Genomic DNA, 22,706 nt, shown 5'->3' on the forward strand with positions numbered 1-22,706 from the left:
ACGTTCTGTTACTCAAATCTTCTCTATAGGTTGAATATTATGAAGTTAGTCTCAATGGACCTCATTCCATAACAACAAGCTGGCTAAAACCTCTCTCTTGCCAAGAGGAATGCCCTGAGGCATGGGCACATAAAACTTAAGTGTGCAACTTACCACTTCTTGTCCAAAAACATACTGAAAAGTGCCAGGTGAGTTCCTAGCATGCTCCAGAACTCAGCTGTCATCACTCACCATATAAGAACTGGGAGCACTGTGTGTACCCTTCCTCCATTTCCTCACACTTATCTGCAGCTGTCTGCATGTCACTGTAGGTCATTGCAAATACAGCTGCACCTGACTCCACCAGGAACTTGCACACCTGCACGTTATTGCAAGATGCTGCACAGTGTAATGGGGTCCTGCAAGCCAAGAAGAAAAAGATGACACATTACTTTTATTGTTCATAGCAGTGCTTACAGACTCCTGGGGGCAAACCACTTTTGTGCGAGACCTCCAGCAATCAGTACTGCATCGCTGAAGGCTTCCGGCCAGAAGCACTTAACCCAGGATGTCAAGAGCAATTGCTTTTCACAGATAACAGGAGTAACCAAGAGCTGCTTGAGCCCTAAAGCAGGGTTTCCATATGGATCTCTGGTTATGCTACCTTTTTATAATCCATTAACATTTTAAGAACATTCATTAAGGCAATAAAAAGAAAAAATAAATCAATAATAAAAAACCACTCAGAAATCCTCCTGACATCATGACTCTTACAACCTAGACAGTTACTTCAAGACCTGACTTTGTGACAAGTGCAGGTAATTGGGATAACAACTGAAATTGAGGGACAACCAGCATCTTTATTCAGTCTTGGACCTTAGACACTTTTCTTATAGGCAGAAATAATAGTAAAATCACTGCCTCCCCATAGCCTTTTGTAAATAAGCTTCCTAGCTACCTGTAAGAAGGATCTGTAACCCATTATCAGTTGCAAGCCTAGTTTGTAGGTTTTGGTTTCCTGCTTTGTTTTGTTTTGAAGTTGTCCGAGTGTTGGACAAATTACTGAGGAGAGTTTGCAGGGCTAGATATTGCCGAGAGCATGTGTAAGTTATAGGCTATCACACAGAGAGGACATTGGACATTTCAGCAAATGGCTCATTACGCGTAAGCTGTCTTCAATATCTCAAAGAAATAGAGCGATTTCCTGACAACTGTATCCACCCTACTGGGCCTCAGACATACACTTTTTTCATATAGGGAATATTAGTATAATTTTTTCTCCTCTGCGCATTGTCATATGATGCCCCACAGAGAACTGCTGTTGCTTTACAGTCATTGCCAGCTCTATAGGAGCAAACTGAGGGACCTTGTGAGGGACCTGTAGCAGCCCTCAAGCTGCAGCTCTCTTGTGGAGAGCACCTGTAAGGGACCACTTAAAGACAGACTTACCATCCATCACTATCTGCAGCATTCACGTTCACGCCAAATTGCACCAGGAACTTCACGATTTCCGTGTGTCCAGCACACACAGCGTTGTGCAGTGCTGTAATCCCTTCATCGTTGGGCATGCTAGGATCTTCAACCTACTCAGCCAGAAAAGGAGCCATTCACATTCTGGTGAGAATCTCTACAATAAACATCTCTTCACATATAAAAACAAGTTGTCTTATTCTGAAATATGATTTTGAGCGATATTTCTATGAAAACTACAGCAGTAACCAATCTCGCAAGAAGACTCACATATAAGCTTCCAGCCTCCTTTTAATAGTGAGAACCTGAACTGGTTCAGAGAAATAGTACCTTGATAACTTAGTAAAAGCATTTATAACAAATTTCTGATATTTGCCTATTTAACTGTAAGAAAAGTTCACATGGATTCTGCTCATCAAATTATCTGATAACATGCCAGATAGGGGATGAAACACTACATAAGAAATGAGGAAAAAGTAGTCCTGCAAATTTACAGTCTTGATGCTAAATACCCAGTGCGGATCTAAACACTGCTAAAATCAGCCTCCAAGTGGCCATGTCCTGTTAGGATTTATCTCCTCAAGGGCAGCTCTAGGTTGTGCACTATTATTCCTCAGTCCAGAAAAGCTGCGACTTCCCAGTTTGAACCAGGATTGCTATTCCTTCTCTTACAAGTTAACACTTGTACCTCATAAATTATTCTCTGCACGAGGTCAAACTCCCCCTCCAAAGATGAATCCAGAAGCAACGCGAGGGGATTGAATTTCACTCTCATTCCATGCCCAATTCTCTCAGAGCCAGTTTTACGCAAGTTCGTCCTCTTCCCCTGTGAAAAGGTAACACAAGTTACAGGCATTTTTTTCCTGGGAAGAACAAGAACACAGAATTGCTTATTTGGGAATGGCAGCAGAAATGACCAATTAAGGTAGTGTTTAATATGAAAATTAGACTATTTTCTACCAATTCCCCAATACATTACAAATATAGTAGGTTAGGCACGTTATGAAAGATGTCTGCCTTCATCTCTAGACAAGGTCACCATTCTACTTAAATAGAGAAGTCACCTTGATCAAGCACATCATCAAAATTATAAAACTCCCAAATCCCTAAGATCAGGAAAAAAATGCGAATTTTTTTGTTCGCAGACCACTTCAGCATTAGCTCTCAAAGCTGTAACACAAACCAAGAACCTTAAAAGACTCCATGAAATATGCTACTTTTTAAGCACTGATATTGAATTCCTAACATTTTCCTAAGTTTCACAGAATTTAACAGGAACAGAAATAGTTATGGAAAATGGTTTTGAAAAGAATATAGAACCAAGTGTAGAAAACACTTTAGATGCTCCCGGTGACACTGGAAACCAAGTATTTCTATAGCTGAGTTTGTACTCTTTCCTTTAGAGAATATGCACACATTAGCTCAGCACTCTCCCCCGCTGGCTGTGCAGCAGCAATAAACACCATTCATAAGGGTATGTAAATTTCTGACAGATGTCCAGGCAAAGATGAATAGAAATGACTCATGTTTTGCAAGAGCAAACATGTGAAGATACGATATATAAGAAGAGATTCCCAGAAAATATTCTTTTGCCTGTTGATTTATACATAATACCAAGAAGTACAGGCTTTTTAAAGAAAGAGCGTGTCAGCACAACCCAAGTATTTAAATATGAAATCAAGAAGTTGGGCCGGTTTCTTCTCATCATTGCAGAATTATTACAAACCAGCCAGAAACGAGTTCTTACAATTTAGGAAATCCTACCACTCAAGTTGCCTTGTAAAAGGGAGCAAGGACAAAGTATTAAACGCATGAAAACACACAATGACTATTCCATGAAGAAATTAGAAGCTAAAAAGCACATTTAAAGCTTTTAACTCCTCTGCACTAAAGTGATGGAGGAAAAAACCACTTTCATGTATCAAGTTATTAAAATTCTGTTCATGATAGGTTTTAAAAGAAACTCTTTGAGGAACTGAATGCAGTAAGCATTTCTATTCTACGACAGTGAGATAAGACCGTATCACACACACAGATACAAACTTCCAAAGCAAACAAGATGGTAAAATGCTGCCTACCCTTAGCCCAAAGAGACTCCATTTTGATGCAACTTGAGAACTGACTGATGTTAAATCAGGTTCCAAAGGAAAATTCAGAAAACATTTCAGTAGAAGATGTGCAAGCAGTTGATGTGTACAAATGAGTTTTTAAAGGAGAAACTAAAGAAGTCTGTTTCTCCATGTTTTTCAAGCAAGGAACTTTCAGACAAAAAAAATGCAATCCAGTATTAATTAGTTTTCATCTCATATCAGCAATAGTGGGAAATCCTTGTGAAATTTGTATCTGTGCCTCAAAAAAAACCCACCACACCAAAAACCACCAAACTTTAATTTCTCTTAAGAAGGAAATATAATTTGCTTGTAATAGGCAGACTTTTACAAGGAATGTTCTTTACAGCCCAGAAGAGTTTTACTAATTTCATTTGAAACTTTTCATCATGTCATTAATTCTAGAGACAACAGAGACTTTTCATTACTGTCACTCACTCCGGAGATAAGAGCATCACACAAATAGAACAGATATCCACAGAGAGACTTCTAGCCTATTTGAGTGACTGTTCTGCCACATCTGCTTAAGCTCTACAATAAAAACGCACAGGATTTATGGCAGAGCTTAAGATGACTTATTGACAGGGCACCCAAGTTGTAGGCTAACTAATACTTACAGGAGGCAAGGAAAACTGTCCAGTAACTTCAGGAGGCCTCATATTGAATGAGTCCTCTCCCAAACTCTCTGGTTCCCCTGATGGATAGGGAGGTGGTGGGTATGGAGGATATTCTTCCATGTATACCTCCAGTGGCAGTGAAGCTTCTAGGCTTGGTTCTTCCATTTTTGGCTGCGTGAGTTCATCACTATCTAATATTCCCTCAGGTACAGTGTCCAAAGCTACGGAAGGAAGAACAGCTTCACTCTGATCTGCTGGTGCGTTTTCTGCTTCCTCAGCAATAGCTGGTTCTGGCATAGGAGCAGCTGTTTCTTTTTCTGATTCTGCACTTACATAAGGATTTGGGATTTCTGTTGGGTTTTCAGGACTGGAAGCTGACGCCATCTGTTTGGAGGGATGTGATGGAGCTGAGATAGTCTCCATTGCAGCCAGAGTGGTCCTCTGATACAACAGCTTCTGAATATTGGGGCCATTAGGTCCTTCTGGCTCAGTAATGGAGCTACGTTTCTTCAGTGGTCTGGGTGCGTTAGACAACTTTTTCCGTAGTGCTTCCAAATCAGCATCACTCTGGTTACGGTACGGATTGGATAAGAAAGGCAGCAATTTGGTTGGGCTAAGGGGACGGGGTATTCGCTCTGTTTCGTGATTCTCATGAGCGGAGGCTGTTGTTTCCATCTCAGGCTCTGGACTGCCTGGCTTGCCTTGGAGGTTTGAGTAGACGTTCTCTGTCTGCGGCAGCTGATTCTGTACACCAGCTCCTGCCATCACAGGCTTGCCATACACTGCAGAACAGTTCAGAGGGGGGTGTGGAAAAAGCAAGGGTGAATATTTGACCAACAAACCTAAGAACACAAAACCTAATTCACCTACCTAGGACAAAGAAGCAGATTAATACGATCAACCGAACAGAATTAACTAATCACAGTAAACCTGGCTACCAGGTTATCTTGCAAATGCAAGACAGCTATTCTGCACTTCTCGTTAACACTGATGCCAGATCCACCTAAGATTCTTACAGCTGCACTAACCTGCTTAATTCCCCCGAGGAACAGCTTTGCACCCACAGACCAGGTGGAAAGTACATCTATCTGAGGTTTGAAGACAGAAGATAAGCTTACCACTCAGGAAGTGCGGTCCTCTGGTCTGTGCCCTTGTCAAAGCACTCTGCACTGCCTGCTGGAAGTTCTTCCCAGGAGTCTGCTGTTGCGTGTACATGCTATAAATTGAACTTGCAGCCACAGTTTGAGGCTTTCGAAATGGTGGGAGTGAGGTCTCTTTGGACGGCTGAGGGGTAAAAGGTCTCACAGCTGCTGCTGGGGGACTCTCCTGTTTGGAGGAGGGAAGAATTTGGTCCTGACTAGAGGGACCTGCAGGAGGTACAGAAATTCTTTGCTGTATCTGCTGAGAAGGATGGGAAGGCTGCTGTGCCACTGGTTTTTGTTTGTTCCCCATAGTTACGATAGCCAAAGGCAGCTTCTGCAGATTTCCATCCAGCTTGGTATCAGAAGGTTGCAGATGACTGGCTTGACCAAAGTAAGGCAAGTTTATCTGTTTTGGTTTAGTGGGGACAGGTGGTGGTACCTTTGTTACATTTTTATTGGCTATCTGAAAGACAAAAAATTAATTAAGATTAAACAGCAAAACATGTTTTAGGAGTTCTGCTGTGAAGGACCAAAGATTTTCAAAGAATGACACAGCATTTAGCATTTCTACTTTTGCTGCAATACTGTTTACAACATCATTGGAAACATGAACAGACTTCTTGTAAACAACCATGATGATAAAATATTTCTCTTTGAATCCATTCTCTTTAATGCTTTCTGTAGCAGCTATGTTTAAAACATCAAGCAATGGCAGGGCACAGTAATTTCTCTAGAGATAGCAGAGGCACCTAGTAGCATCTGTAGGCAAGAAGCTTGTTTTCCAGCAGAGCACTTGTCATCCCCAGCTCTTCTATGTTACTTCACCCCTGCCCGACCAAATCATGCCCTTGTGCCAAGATTTAGGTGGGAAGTCTTGCTGCAATCAAACATCTGAAGGACACTGCTGCATTAAACAGTGAAACAAGTGTGTAAATGATTTTAAAAAACCCATGCAAATGCTTCTGTGCATAGAATCTTTGGGAAAAAAATATACGCACACACACTAGTACAAGTAAACACAGCCATTTTTATGTATTCAGTCAAAATGTAGATTTTCATCACAGTGACCGTAGGGAATGATTTTGAGTTACTAACTGCCATTAAAAGCCTAAAAGACTTTTTTCCTTGGAAGCAGTCTTTTAAAAGAGGACCTAGGTACTTTTCAAAGAGCTTCCTGACAGCAATATTTGAAAAGCTGTCTAATCCCTGTCAGATGGAATGCAGTAGTTGGAGCTTCCTGCATACCTGTGCTTCTCGCAGGAGATCTTCACTACTCTGGTTCTTCCTCAGTGTGCCCAGCCCAGTAGACTGGTCCACAGAATCAAACATTGAGAATGGACGCACTTTCTTCTCTTTGTCTCGTACAAAAGTTTCTCCTTCAGCTGTTGTTAGAGAGAAAGGAAGACTTTTAAAAGTGACAACACAACTGTAGGAGTAAGAGTCCTGTTCTGTGCAATATTCAAGACAGTGTATGCAAGGGATGCTTTCTGTATCCAGCCTACCCCTGCGCTAAGGACCCAAGGGCCTGCCAAATGCTGTATCTTGCAATTTGAACAGGAGCGTGTATGAAGGCACTAGTATCTACTTCACCACCTGAAACAAGTTTGTTTGTGTTTTAAAAAGTCCCTGCAACACCATACTAAAACTTATATGGCAATATTCTTTGATTTTTTTTGTGCTTTCAAATGAATTCTACATATTTACTGGAGCATTTAAAAGAGATAGACATCATTAACTAGATTCTGCATATTTTAAGATTAGCCAAGCACATAAGAACATACCTTGTCCTTCACTAGTCACAATTCCTTTTCCTGAAGTCAAGGCTGATCCTTGACTAACGTGATTGTCTGCATTTGAACTACTCCAGTCAGTGGCAGATGGGGAAGGTTTCGCACTGGGGATCACAGAACCTAGGAGAGAACAAGTGGAACAGATTAAGCTAAAAGAATGTTTTTATTGACTTATTATTACAGGTAGGTTTTTTGTAAGAGTCAGGTCTAGACAGTGTACAAGTACCATATACAGGTTAACTGCTATAAATCCTATCACTTTAGATTTTTGGTCATTTGTTTGTTTTAAAAACAGAATGCAAAACCAAGCTCAGAAACAACTATCAAAGCAGCAGCAAAACTATCTGTCCTAGTACACGTTTGCACTTACAGCATTCAGACAAGAGACTTCTCCAGACTGCCTTCTTTCGAGTTAGTAAGAAACTCTCCTTAGATATTTACAGTAAGTTAAAAGTGACAGGATGGTAAGAAGGGATGAGAAAGCTATATTGTGCAAAGAAAAACATGATGCTTTAAAGCATATCACAGCTGCCAGTGATATCCAAAACAGTAGAAAAATCATCTGTATGTTCTATGTGCCTATAGGCACTGCATTAAAGCTGATCTTTACATTCACTGGAGTAGACATCCAGTCTGCTTCAAAAATAACTAAGAAAATGCCTGCAACTTGCTATTAGTTTAAAAATTTTACCAAATTCTATGAAATTCTAAATTATCTAGTACAATAAGTGATATTAAATTCAAACAGTAATGATAAGCAGCAGGAGAAAAGTTTCATTCTGACAAAGTATCGGATACTATCTCTCTAGGAAAGCAGTCGTTTTGCCCAAATGCTTTAAAAAAAAAAAAAAAAAGGAGTGATGTTTTAGTTCAAATAGCACACCACCACACATCCCTATAGCGAAAATTCAAATTTTGTATGGACTAGAGCTAAAATTCCACTCCAGCAGTTTTAGGATCTGCAAACCAGATAAAATGAAACAGCTCCCCATTCTCCAGTACAGCAAGAGACACTTGGACTGGTTTTGTGTCATGGCTACTTTAATAATACCTGCCAGAACTGGAGATGGAAGGAGGGAGATAAAAAATAAACAGAACTATTCTACAAGCTCAGCCTCCATTTTTTCCTTTTGGGAATATCAGAGTTTCTCTTATCTCCCAGCCGAAAAGTGAGTCTTCTCCTCCCAAGATAGCACAGAAGAGATATTTGCAACTCTCCAGTTTCTCCAGACTTCTAGTACTCTCACAGAGCTGAACTGTACCTCGTAGGAGAAAGCCACAGAGAGAAGCCAGGCAAATCTCCATTAACACTCCAAGCAGGAGAGGCCAAGCCTTGTGTCAGGTGTTGGACTTATGTCTCTCCATATTCCTACGCCATCAACATGTCAGCAAGTTTATTGCTATTTCTGTGCTACAATCAACTGCCTCCTTTATAATATTTCTTGTAATCTTGGTTAATCCTTTACATGTCTCATTTCCAAAATGCATGATCAGAAAACCGGGCTTTGCTAGTTTTTAAAGTCCAGTTGTTACCATGTATGTCCTCTAGAAACTGCCTCTAGAAACTCAAACAAGCACTGCTATATAGTTTTAAGGAGTATTTTAAAATAAATAAATAAATCACTAGTTTACAGAAAAATCCTCCTATGTTCTATGCTGTAGGACAACTCAAATTTCTCACTAAGAGGATTACTTGATTTATAACACATAACACATTGAATCATATAACTTCAGTGCTTACAAAATATATTCACTGGGGCAGGAAAATTGCAAGTATTAAGACTGACATCTCAAATAATACTTTGCTTTTTTTTATTTCTTTTTTTCTTAAAGAAAGAACTGGTAGGTAAGAAAACAAAACATTTCTGGAGAAGAAACATTAATCATAAGCTATTACCTGCAGGAGCTTTAGCTTGTGAACTGCTCCCAGCTCTCATGTTGGGCAGAGTTTGTGTTTTTAGTGGACCATCAGGTACCTGCAAAGCTTGTGTCCCATCTGAAAATGCTGGTTTCACCAGAAGTTCAGGTCTGGAAGCAATACGTGGCATAGTAGAGGACTGGATATAAGGACCTACTGCTGCCACTCGACTTGGAGCAGAAGCCACTGGCTGGGGGAAATTCCCATCTGAAGAAACCTTTGTGGGAAAAAAAAAAACCAAGAAGAAAATATAAAGAATGTTATGCTGCAGTATCCATCCAGAGTTTGAAACAGAAGTCAAAAAGGATAAAACAAGTAGAAAATGATACTCCAATATTAAAAATGCTTTTATAAAAAAGCTTTAAGAGATATAAACATGAGGTAGTAACAGCAAAAAAAAAATTATCAAAAACAAAACTACAACAGCATAAGAAGAGTTCTTGTCCATAAAGAGTAAGTAGGTTAACACCAACGTACCATGAAAAGTACTTTAGCAATACAAGACTTCCACCACATATGGATAAAAACAACAAGTCTAGCATCTGAACAGCCTTCCCCACAAGCAAGTTTTTACTGCAGACTGTATGGGCCACAAATGAAATTAGGTTTTTTGTTATTAAATATTCCACACTTACTGGTACATTCTCTTTCTGTTGCAGAGCTGCCTTTTTCTTCCACAGGCGCTCTCGCAGCTCATTAACACGCTTATCCATGACTGCCACCTCCGAGTTGCGCTTGTTCAAACACTCCCTCTGTTGCTGCAGCTTGGCATTCTGCTCCTGGTTCAGTTTGTTCCTCAACTGAATAAATTCACAAAGCCCGGGGAGGGGGGAGGAGGGGAAAACAACAAAAATCAAAACAAATTAACTTTCAGGATGGGGGACAGGAAACAGTTACAAAGAGAAAAGCCTTCTAAAAAGTCAAGTCATGCTGGCAAACTCAGATTATTTTCTCCGGAAACAGTCTTGGTTAGTCTCCAAATTTTGCAGAAAAGAAAGGTATATACACTGCATGCTCCTTCCCCTGTTTACCTTGAACCCGGTACAACTAACCCTCCATCCTCAGCACGCTGGCAGCCACTCAGCTCCGTCAGGAACAGCAATGCGATTTCTTTCCAACGAGGTAAGAAACGACCCAACCAACTTTTAGCCCTTAGAGTTGTGGGGTCACGAGCTGGCTTTCCATTACCTGCAGCTCCTTGTACAGGCGGTCAAGCTCAGCTACAGCCGACTGGTTGTCGTGGTAACCATCAATTCGGCCATTCTTCAGCATCTCCAGTTGCCTGGTGAGTTCCTCTACCTTTGACACCGCCAGCACCAGCTCGCGCTGCTTTTGCTGGAACAGGCTGTTCATCTGTTCAATCTCCTCCACTGGAGAGGACGAGAGAGCACAATAGCTGCCCTGAGAAACAGACGAGCGTGGGCTGCTTCCAAGGCGGCGGTTAAGGGGACAGAGAGCGCCCTGCCGGTCTCTGGAGCGGTGCTGCACAGAGGCTGCGGCCGGCTGCCGCAAACTCACGGTCCCTGTCAAACCAGCTCTTCCTCGAAGCATTTGTAGAAGTAAACGCACTAGCAAGATTATGTAAATTCGGTCTACTTAGAGCACTAACAGGGAGGGAAAAAGAACATTTTTTACTTTCTGAAGTATGGAAACAAACAAAACCACACTACCAGGCTGAATTTCATCTGTAGAAGCCTAAATTCACTTAATGCTGAATTCCGCAGGAAGACACTCACTCAACCACAAAGCATATTTATGATATTTAAAACTCTGAATTTAGGTTGTAGGAACTCAATGACGAAACACTCAAGCTGTTGTATTAAACAAAGACTCAGAGGGCTTTTTAGCATCTACGACAAACGGTTGTCACCAGCTGCTCCCACTGTTGCATTATAGAACAAACTTTAAGGAATCAGTAAGAGTTCAAGCGAGTACCAAGAACAGACCTGCTGAGGAGGGTGCAGGGAAACAGATACACATGCTCCAAGATCTTGTATTACTCTACCATCCTTCCATTCCTTTAAACTGATGTTTATTTTGTGCAACAGAACCCAAACAGAAAATGCATTCTCCCCACAGAAAAACACTTTTGCTTTATCTGTAAAGTACAATGCTTCCTAATAAAACAGTATATTTATATTCTACCTTAATAAACCAATATATTTTCATTTGAGTCCAGCTGGAAATGACAAGTTCCATACAATGTCTATAGAGGGAGGATGAAAAGGTACGCAGAAGAATGTGTGTTGATATGAAGTCTGAAATAAGTATTTAATGTTGCATCAACATGCTGAACTGCAAGCACCTAACTAGTACTGTAGCAAGCCAGATACTAGTCGGATTTCCGTAATTAAAAAGAAAATACTCAGCCATTTTGGCCATTAAGTTACCTCTTGCATAAGAGGCAACATGGGTATCAGGCCAAGCTTTATTATAGGCCAAGAAAATAACACTATCTAGATGCGTGGCGTTTTAAAATCAAGGATGGAAAAAAGTTACTGTGGTACACAAAGGTATTCAAGTAAGGAAAAAACCTACACTATAATTAAAGAGCAGATATGCTAGGCTCAAAACACAGGGTGCCCTTATGGGCTATTTTAAAATACAGTAAGGAAATATATTTTGTTCTAGGTCATTCAAGAGTTTTCTTGGTAAATACATGATGTGAAATTGTTCAGATTAACATTTCCTGGAACACTGTAAGTAACTCCTGTGAATCATTGAAGTCACCAGAAATTTTAGAGTTCCAAGAACCACATTTCATGAAAAATCACCAGCTACTTTCCCCAAGCAGCAACTCACCTAATTTCCCATTGCTGAGTCTTTTTTGCTCCACGTGGCCTTTCAGTGCTCTCACTTTCTTAAGTTTGGCTTCCTGATTCTCAGCAATTTCCTTTAATCGCTTCAGTTTTTCCTGTTCAGCAGCTTGCTGTTGCTGTCGCTGATCTTGCTGTTTCAGGAATTTCAGGCGCTGTTCCTGCAATCAGGACAAGGAATTTTTTTTTTTTTTTTAAAAATGAACTTACGGTAAGGTACTGACAGAAACAGTCTTAAAAACAATTGCCACAGCAGCTCAAAGCAGCTTTAGCCCAGTATCCTGACTTCCCAGAGTGTCAAGGGAAGTCTGAAAGAACAGAGCAAACACGTACTGATTCTGTCCCAATACAATCCTCCAGGTACAACCATTCTGTAGTACAAGAACCTACCGAAACAGAGGCGGTATCCGTGTCTAACAGCCCTTGGTAAATTTTTCTTCCACAAAATTGCTCAAAACACTTTGAAGCCTAAGAAAAATTTTAGCATTCATGTTCCATGACATTTGCCAGTTTCATTTAATTGCTACTTGGCTCTTGAGTTGCAATAGCTAATGATTATTTTCTCTCTACCTTCTCCATGCTGCTTGTACTTTACAGAATTCTATCATATGTCACATTTTAAACAACTGTAAGTCACGCTCAAGAATATTAGACATTCTTTATACAGAAGGTATTCCATAAATTATTTATCATTTTCATCACTATTTTTACTTTTACTAGTTCTGCTGGAACCTCCTTGAGATGGGGGTCACTGCACAACAAAGCTCTGAACATGTACCATTTCCTGGTAATGATCACCGCTATCACAACACAGGATGATTGAAGACATGGGAAAACCTTCATAGTGACCTGGCCCCCATCTCAGTGGAGAGGATCCTTTTGCCTCTCCAAGAGTATAAGAGTAAAATGGTGCACTATGAGTTTCTATATACAGATGTCTATAGCTTAGGGCTAAAAGAAACCACTAGATCACCTATAGAGACTTCCTTTAAATCACTGGCCATTACACCTGGCTTCCAGTTCTGGAGATGATAGGTTTATAGGCTTTTCCTGAGGTAGGAGAACTACTAAGACTTTCCCAAGCACCTACTAACAGCCAAGACTACCACTGCTTACTAACATTAGAACTCGACACTTCCTTTAAAAAAAAAAGTATATATATAAAAAAAGTCACCAGTCATATTTAGAAACAGGGAGTCTTGTGCACTTTGAATAAAAATGGAAGAGCAAAAAGGGAGCTTGCCTTCCGGAGAAAACCAGGCAGCACCTACAGTGTATGCGCTAGTTTAGAGTCAATCCCACGCAGGAAAATATCAAAAAATAGATATTACAGCTCATGTCTAAACAGAAAGTGCATTTTTCCCCCTCAGAATCTATTTTTAATATTGCATCTGATTTCAGAAGGCAGGAAAGAGGCAACGGAAAGCCTCTCTTTGAAAGGGCATCTGGGAAAGCAGGTTTGTTCCAGAGAGGCACGTTAAATGAAAAATTCTCCTGGTGGGACACCCACAAGGCTGCTCTTCTTCAAACCACAGGCAGCAGACACCTACCTGATGGGCAGCTATCCAGACTCAAACTCGTAATTTTTTTTTTTTTTCCTTTTAAATCTTTCCAGTAAATATATATAATGTTCCTATTTCTGGTTTCATAGATATAGTTACTACACTGTTATTTATAAAACCAAGGTCTGTTACCATCACCTGTGAGTGAAACACAAAAGTTATAAAAGTTTAGGCTTCCCTCTTATATTTAACACATCTCAGCTGGAACTGAGAAGAGGGCAACATTCTGCCTTGGCAAATGAATCAGGGCAGAATCGGTATTAACTCTGCTGCTAAACTTCCAAGTGAAAACTCTAATTACTTGGTTGATTGACTAATTTCTTATATTTATAGTTGCACCTTCTTCATACCAGTTCTTACCATAAAACAGAAAAAGTTTTATTGGCTATTTTGACAGGCCATAGTATCACTTTGCAGGTGCTGCAGAACCATTAGAAAGCCACGGTTTGAAGCACTTCCCTGTAGTACAGTTATTGAAAGCCAAGGGAACTGAACGAGATGCTAAGCGTACGGGGCAGGGGGGCAACCCAACTGATCTCAAAAGGAGAGGGAGACGGGGCTTCTGACAGAGGAAGAGTAGCAAGACAAGGGCCCCAGAGCAGCCTTCTTCCCCTGTAGAGCACATTCTGAAAGGCATGGGAACTCATCCACCCAGACAGCCAAGCGCTCTTCAGGATGGGCTCACATATAACGATTCTCTGCCAAAAGCAGCATTTTCCATGGTATTTTCAGGAGCAGTGTGTACCAACAACACTTAAGTCAACTATGAAATCCATGCCACCATTCTGCAGATGCATTCAGAGTATTTTTTCCCCTGAATGATTCAGGAGCACCCTGTGTGCTTTCATTAGCTTTTCTGTTATCATTCAGCAAGCATTTTATAAATCACTCTGTTAGTTACTTTTATCACACACATTCCATCTTTTCCAGACAGCTGTCCCAGGAAACCAGGCACATTGAACTCTATCAGGAGAAAGCAAGATATCACTACAGGACAGCATTGTATCCAGAGACAAAAGCATGGTTCGGTGACAAACGGGTGAATGGCTGGTCACCACAAGGAGCACAAATAGGGCTGGCAGAGCCACCAGGATGAACGACAACATATTAATGTTATATGATCTATCCTTTTAGTAAGCTATACGGTCACTTCTGTCACTGGCATTATTTTAATATTTTACTACCGGATATTTGCACAGGTTGACTTTCAAGTTTAAAAAGAGAGCCCTCTGTTTATAAGAGGTGAAAAAAAAAACCAAACCCCCAATCCTCCCTCCACCTCATGTGACTCTTACTACCTTTGTTCCTGGCTGTAAACAATCTCATTCCAAACTCACCTTGTTAGCCAGCATTTGCTGTTGAGCCTCAATTTGTTGCTGCTGGCGTGATGCCATTTCCTGAAGTTCAGCCAGTGTCATATCCATCCTTGGAGCACTGACCTATCAAAGAAAATCCGAAGCATGCTAAGTTTAGAATTTTTAATTTGGCTGGTGTGCAATTCAATAGAGCTACTGCAGAAAAGTACGCTAAATATCTTTTAAAAAAAAAGGTAACAACTGAGTATCCAATAAAATAATTAGAAAGAAATGGCATATTTCCATGGTAAAAGAATAAATAGTTGTAAGCTCATACGCATGCATAGCCCAATCCAGCAACACGCATAAGCTGACATCTCTTGAAACATTAATATTTCTAGCAAAATCCCAGCAGCATTTTACAGAGGTGTTTCAGAGCCCTTTATAATTAAGCTCAGCATGAATCAGCTTTGACTGACTGAGCCCAGAATGCTCAGCACACAGCAGGATGGATCTGTGGTCGTAGGTGTATCATTGCAATTCAAAGCACTTCAACGTAAGTTGAAGAAAACAGAAAGTTTAAATATAGTGCGGAAAAAGACAACCACAACACCCTCAAAGATTGCACTATTATTATATTATTATTACATTAGTTATCTGTTCACATGTTTCCTGAATCTAGATTCAATCTTATATCCATAATTGTATCTTCTGGAGCAAGAATAAATGACAGACAATGGATTCAATGCTGAAACACTGACTGGTTTCAACTTGAAATCTGTAACTAAGGTATCTCTGACACAAAACTGAACACGAAAATAACCAATGAACTGAAGGAAAACAAGCAAAAACTTTCAATGGGAGTGGAAAAGGAAAAGCATGCTGAGCATTTATGGGTGATCTCAGAGCACCAAACACAGATATGGCAGCCAATGGACCTCAGAGACATCTTAAGAAATGAACTCAAGGGTGATAGTTGTTAGAGGCTTTGTGTCTGTTTTAAAGCAGTCATTAGAAATCTCCCCAAAATAGTCTCTTAGTTTCCAGGATTTGCACCAGTATCTCAAAGGAAGAGAAGCCTCCATTTTCACTATACTGGCCACTGCATTGAGTACTTACTCCATTCTCTATTCTTCCATCACCAGGCACTTTCACACCATTTCTTTTTAAGGCTGGATCTTGAGACCTTTGTCCAGTCCCTAGATAAAAATACAGGATAATCAAAGATGGTAAAGTATTTTAGGATTTTTCTTATCCCTTTAGACAGAGCATTCAATACAAAAGGAGTAACAGTACAATCACTTTGGTTTAGCATCTGAACATCTGTCTTTCCCATGCTCTTACCACTAAGATAAACTTAACTGATGACACAAGATATGTTATGAAGAGGCTGCTGTTCAATGTCAACATTTATTTTAGGATGTAAGACTGTTTAAAAGCAGACAAACAAAAAAGCTTAGCCAGCAGTAGGCTATTTCAATATTTCTCCCACGGTCAACAGGCCCCTAGTAAGTCTGCATTACAGATGAATAGTTACAAAAACATATTCTCCTCTCCAAATGCCACAAAAATATCTGATTAATTCACAGAGAGGCATTTGGACCACAGTGTCTTAAAACCAGCATCTGGATGTTCTGATGTGCCTTCGTCAACTGTCTCACAGAGAATATGAATAACAATAGTTAGTCACCTATCGTGAAAGATGCACCATTTAATCTACAGCTGATTATTTGCACATAACAAAGTTTAAAAGCACAACATTTTTTCACTGTGACAGTAAAGATGCTACTTAACTAGAACCCTACTTTCATGCTTCCATCAAATTATGTACAAACAGTGTTCAGATGCCAAATACCAAGCTCACTCATTTCCCTGTAGGGCATACATGTACTACAGGATGAAGCCATCTCTGTTAGCTTCTTGGCCCACAAGAGCATATTCCTGCAAGACTAACTGCAGAGCTCCTAACTGTTCATTTGCTCTTCCTCAAACATATTGCTTAGCAATGCTGTGGCCAATAAAATGCCAATAATCCTTATACTACAAGCACCCTGGAACTTGAAAAATTACATCCTGACAACTAAACTGCACTGTAAGAACCTTAGTAGATAGAGATGACACAGCTTTAAGTTTTCACGTACTCATTCTATCATCATTAAACATTTCAAACATCAAGATACATTTAGCCATTTTAACATATGCTGGGTACAATGCCACTTAACATAAATGCAGTGTTTCCAATACTGAGAAAGATTACCAAGGATGAAAACAGGAAAAGGGGAGGAAGAAGAATCCAGTAGACTGATTTAAAGGTAAAAGTCTTAAGGATTCTACTGAAGAGATTAATATGGGATGAATAGAAAAACCTTGAAAAGCAAAAAGTCATTTTCTTTATAGGTTTCACATTTAGATTTACTATGCACATTTAGTGCATAGATATTACGTTGTGAGAGAATTTGACTAGGCAGTTCATTTAATTCTATTCCTGAAAGTAATACAAATGTGTAGATTGTGGGAGAAACATCGAAGAACTCTATCTTTTGCCAAGTTTAAACTTTGTAAGTTTATCACCATGGTAAAGTATTATTCAGGCGAAACATCCTAAGCCTCAATAATAAGTTACATTACTGGACAACAGTTTGGTTACTAGGTTTAAAAGAAGACACTATCACAGATCTCTAAATATTTAGCTGTGGCTAATATATTTAACACAGGATGCCCTTGGATGCTGTGGTGATGACCAGCTCTAGAAAACCTGCAAAAGTTTCAGTTGGATTTAATGTCCCCAGATCTGGCAAGGAAGGATGAATTCTCTACTAAAATGAACAAGTTTTCTGTTATTAGTATTCTCTATTCATAAGAAAATAACAGTCAGACCAAAAAGGGCTGCAACATCACACTGACTACCAACATTAATAAATAACATAGGCAAGCAGGTTCCTTAATCTTGAGGAACGAAATGAAACTTAGACAAATGAACCAGCTGAGATCAATACCTACCTGCTTCCCGGCAGGGAGAGCGTTCATGCCGAAGAAAGAAACGAACCTCACTTCTCTGCATCCCAAAGCGCTGCAAAACATCCAGCATCCGTTCATTATCGGCTATGGGACGTTCTGAAAAGGTAAAAAGCCAGTTGACTATTACATCCCTATGTAGCTTGGGCAGATACCAAAAATATCTGTCCATCATCTTTCACTTGAACACCTGTTATTACTCAGGTGCAGCGTGTGCACCTAACCCTTCCCCTCACCAAAGGCATTTCTACCTTTCCCTTAGGAAGGTGCTGTACCACTCCTTGCTTCTGAAATTAAACCAACACCTCTGAAAAGCAGATACAGCCCTTTAAAAGTCCACCCCCGAAGGGAGAAGCTGAGGCACTGTCGCAGCCCAGGAGGAAGCAAACAGGCAATTTAGAGCTTTCACCTCTACTGCGTTAGTTTTGTATTTGCAAATCATCTTACCCGCTCACCACCGCAGGAAGCGTTCTGGCGTACCTTTTGCTCCGCTTCTGTGGTACCTCAAACTTACTTCTCAGTCATTCCCACCCCCTCCTCAAGGGCTCCTCTGCCCTGATTTCTACAGGGACTCATTTACTTCCTATTCCAACAAGAATTAAGAGAGATGCAGAGATAAACTCTCAAAGAGGAATTCTTCTAATAACGCTTCCTAAGGATTGCGATCAAATGCCAGACTGCAGCCCTTGCATTCAAGCTCAGGCAGAAGCACTCAATACCCTGCAGAGGCTCCTAGGCAGTACCCAACAGGCCTGATCCTCAGTAAGCTATCACAGCTCCTGTCGCTTGAAGTGTTCTCCTATAGCACCTGTCAGCCATAGATCGGGCTCATTCTCTCAGACAGCAAATTTCATGAAGTTCAGATTACGTGCGTTTTGAAAGCCCCACTTCTGATAAACCTGGAAAAGCTGAACTGGTTTGGATTCACAGCTCAAAGGAAAAAAAGATCAGACAGTGAAAAGTGACTCCAATAAAAACTTGCCATTTTCTTTCAGACAGTTAAGATGAAGTTTCTTTAAAATTTACATGCACAAGTTCCACTGAATTTCCTTTCCTGCTCTTGTTCCCAAGTTCAGGATTCAGTCACATCTCTAATTCTTAAGCCTTACTCGTTACCTTTTAGTATTACAAAAATCCAGTGGGAGTCTACATCTACTGCCTTCATTCACCAGTATTCCTCCTTTTCTGTATTACTGTTCTTCCAAAATTTACAAACTTCATAGCTGGGCATTCACAGACAGGATATAATTAGAATTACCTATTGGTCTCTAAATCTTCATATAAAACCAATTTCTTTCGTTATTCTAGATATTTTACCATACATTTTTATGCCTATTTTAAAAGTGATGGCAACTACGTCGTCCATATATCACAGTAGTCAACTTTACATAGTCAGGATACTGTCATAGTATCTTATGACAACATCTGAGACTCATGATCAGGTTGGATCCATTTGCGCTGGGTGCCAGACAAACAGAAGATACTGTTCCTGGCCTGAGAAATAAGACAAGCAGACAAAGACTGAAATTAGATATCAGTTTCATTTTTCCTGACGTTGCTTTTGTTGGATGTTTCCTTTCACTAGTTAAGCAAGGGAAGAAAAAAGAAAGAAATCACAGAGTACTTCATTCATATTCAATGGAGAGTCTTTCAAAGTCACTATCTTGATATGGAATAATCATTTCGGGGGAAAAATTGTTGGTGTTAAGTATCCATGTTTTCAGTTTCATAAGAAGAGGAGCTACTAACATGTTTTCAGCATGTGAAAAGCTCTTTTCAACATAAAAATGTTTCTTTAAATGAAAATGTTGCAGCTGTGCTCAAGCAATCTAGGAAGGAAAATTTCTGGAGTCACTGTCAAAAGAGATTAGCTTTACAGAATAAGCAAGTAGGTCACTGTTACAGAAAAAGCAGTCTCTTGGCAGTTACTTGTCTAGACAGCTAAAAAAGCTCTTCATCTGCTAAACCTTAATTCAAGAAAAAAAAAGGCAAAACCAAAAAAACAACAGTACCACTGTCAGATTTCCATCTTAAAGGATATACAGCAGGCTTATAAGACAGATTTCTAGCAGCTCGGCAATACGTCAACTAAAACTCTATAATCAAGGGAGATGCCCTTTACACAAGGATTCTGTCAATACCACTCAGTGACTTCAAAGGAAGGTCAAAGAGATTTTCAAATACCAAACAAAACTACATTTGGAAAGCTCAAGAAGAAAGAACAAACAATCAGACTTCATTTTTTTCATTCCTTATCTGTCTCCAAAAAAAAAAAATCCTTATACATGCACACACCTTTTGACTTGCTTTCCACGGTTGCCAAGGTAGTCGCCTAACAGAATTCTGGCAGTAATAGGAAGATCAAGAAAGTTTGCCCTGATACTCATCAAATTTCAAGCAAAACTGGGAGGACAGGGAGAATAGTAAACTTGCCCCCTTCTGGGAGCAGCGTGCCTCAAGCGCACTTGCAGCAATCTTTCAAAGTATGTTTAATAAGGTCTGACAATAGAAGCTAAAACTCCTGAGCAAGCATCAGAAAAAGAGAGAGACAAGCGATCTAAGAAGGATCTCACTAACTGAAGTCTGAGAAGTCATTTTCCAACATAAATTTTTTGTTTCTACCCCAGAAGGTTAGCTGTCGTGCACCATGTTTGTTTTAAAATAAAGTTTAATTTGTTCAGTGTAAAATGCAAAGAAAATAGAAGCCATGGCATATCTTGGCAAAACAAGACCGTGAACTTTGCTGACATCTAAAATGAGATTAGGTAAAAGTTAAAAGTATTTCTCCCCTCTGCCCAAAAAAAAATCCAAGATACACATGAAAACAAGTTTTGCAAATGGTTGCTACCAGATGTTATACAGATGCTTAAGAAAGGATATATTTCATCCAAAATAACATGCGTGCACTTCATCCAGTACTCAAGTCTGAATGTTTTATGATTTGAGACTACTACCAAGTACAATTTGAAACTGTAGACAGTTTTACACACATACACCAGTGGTTGTATACAGAAGTAAATAATTAGTAAATATGACAGGATCAGTGAAGGGAACAAGAATAATTTGGTTCCTAAAACAATTGTCAAGGTTTTCACTGTATAAATTATATGGTTTTTTGGTCTTATAAGAGTAACTGTGCAAGTAACATTTAGATATCTGTTCTCACGGTATCTCATGAAGTCTTTGCTCTTTAGCAGGGCTCCAACTTTGGTAACAACAGGAGAACCCTGTCCCTCACCATCACAACCTATGCTCTTTAACAGGGCCTGGGGCTAAGACTAACTATAAATTCAGTGGTTTTACCTAAACCTTTTTTTTACTTGTCTTTCACTGCAGAGTTTGTTATTGTATTGATTTAGACAGAATTGGACAGAGATGTACAATAAAAACACTTTCCTAAAAGATCTCTTTCTGTGCTGGATTGGTGATTTTATTTTACAAATGCCATCACTCCGAACATACCCCCCCCTTCCTCCTTCTTCCCCCAGCTTTATATGCTGAGCATGACATCATATGGTATGGAATATCCCTTTGGTCAGTTGGGGTCAGCTGTCCCAGCTGTGTCCCCTCCCAACTTCTTGTGCACCCCAAGCCTGCTCGCTGGTGGGGTGGGGTGAGGAGCAGAAAAGGCCTTGACTCTGTGCAAGCACTGCTCAGCAATAACTAAAACATCCCTGTATTGTCAACACGGTTTTCAGCACAAATCCAAAACATAGTCCCATACTAGCTACTATGAAGAAAATTAACTCTATCCCAGTCAAAACCAGCACATATATATAAAGATGCTTTCTTTTCTAAGGAAAAGTAAAAAAATTTGTTGCATTTCTTAAATTTAGAAGTATCAGAAACATTACTTCTCTGTCAGAAGGGGCTAAAAAAAGAGACAACTCAGGTATCTCATGCTATTAAACAAACATCCAGCTCACCAAAGGCTTCTTTGAACAGGTGTGAGCCTGAGCCAAGAGCAGAGGAAGACAGGAACGTAAGTCCTTACCATCCGACTCTTATAATTTTGTCGAAGTGTCTCAAAAAAGTTGGATCAAATATCATTATTTTTCATGACTTAAAATCCTGTCTGTGATTTGTCTTTTTTACACTTCTGGATGGCTACCAGTATCTAATGAGTACTGTGGAGACAGGAGATAGCCGAGAGTCCCTTCCCATTGAAGCCATAAAAAGTTAGCCATACTTTAGCTTTTGATTTGCTTGTTGACATGTTCTCCAGTTCCAACGGAGCTTCTTCCACAGGCTTAAAAGACGGGACAGGGGACAGTCCAAGGTAGTTTCTATCTCTCCTCTCCCACCCACCACACACCTTCTTTAGAGCACTTCACATCAGATTCCTTCCCTCCAAAAAGTAGGAGTTGTGTTACCAAACTCAATTAACATTATCAGGAGCAACAAAGGTATCATCAGAAAAAGGAAGTTTTCCTTTGCCACTGCAGTCGAAAATGGCTATGGGGTTGAGGAGAAGATTCCGTCTGTGTCACAGAACCACTGATACTTATTACTTCAAAAACCCCACACAGGCCACAGGGATCCCACTGTGGGGAGAAGGAAGAGAAGACAACTCCCCCACAACCTTCAGAGGCTCGTTTGAGTCAGAGAAGAGCTGCGCGCGCACACACACTAACATCTGTATGCTTGATTCCCCTTCTTTTGCTTTTAACCCATTTTTGCATGTGTGCATCTTCCTGTAGATGCATTATCATACAGCAGGTCTGACGGAGAGATTAACAAAACGGTAAGGCAGAAACCCTCTGGGACAGGACCACGCCTGTCAGGTCTCTGTGCACTACCTTATTAGAAGCAGCGAATGCCCAGTAACTCAGCGAGTCTAACCTACCTGAGCCACACCACACTTCAGCCAGGTGGCACTCACTCTCACCAGGCTCCTTGCACAGCTCCACCACATCTCTGCAGGTTGTTTCGGGGGTGACTGGCACCTCAGTGAAGTGCTGCTCATTGTTACTGAGGTACACTGTCAGAAACAT

General features: G+C 40.2%; 1 protein-coding gene across 1 annotated transcript; it reads right to left on the reverse strand.

The window, feature by feature from the left end:
• Window positions 1-231: 231 nt before the first annotated feature.
• On the reverse strand, window positions 232-22,706 carry TP53BP2 (tumor protein p53 binding protein 2; the record flags this gene model as incomplete). Its single annotated transcript, XM_009580101.1, has 15 exons — window positions 22,559-22,706; window positions 17,698-17,811; window positions 15,817-15,896; window positions 14,740-14,841; window positions 11,827-12,001; window positions 10,213-10,394; window positions 9,660-9,824; window positions 9,004-9,241; window positions 7,098-7,226; window positions 6,562-6,698; window positions 5,293-5,779; window positions 4,175-4,956; window positions 2,138-2,275; window positions 1,429-1,562; window positions 232-398 (listed from the first exon to the last, which is right to left on the reverse strand). Coding segments are annotated over exons 1-15 (3,178 nt in total), but the record flags the coding sequence as incomplete, so codon positions are not given.

The sequence above is a fragment of the Fulmarus glacialis genome, unplaced genomic scaffold (assembly GCF_000690835.1).
Source record: "Fulmarus glacialis isolate BGI_N327 unplaced genomic scaffold, ASM69083v1 scaffold7386, whole genome shotgun sequence".
In the NCBI taxonomy this organism is placed as follows: Eukaryota; Metazoa; Chordata; class Aves; order Procellariiformes; family Procellariidae; genus Fulmarus; species Fulmarus glacialis.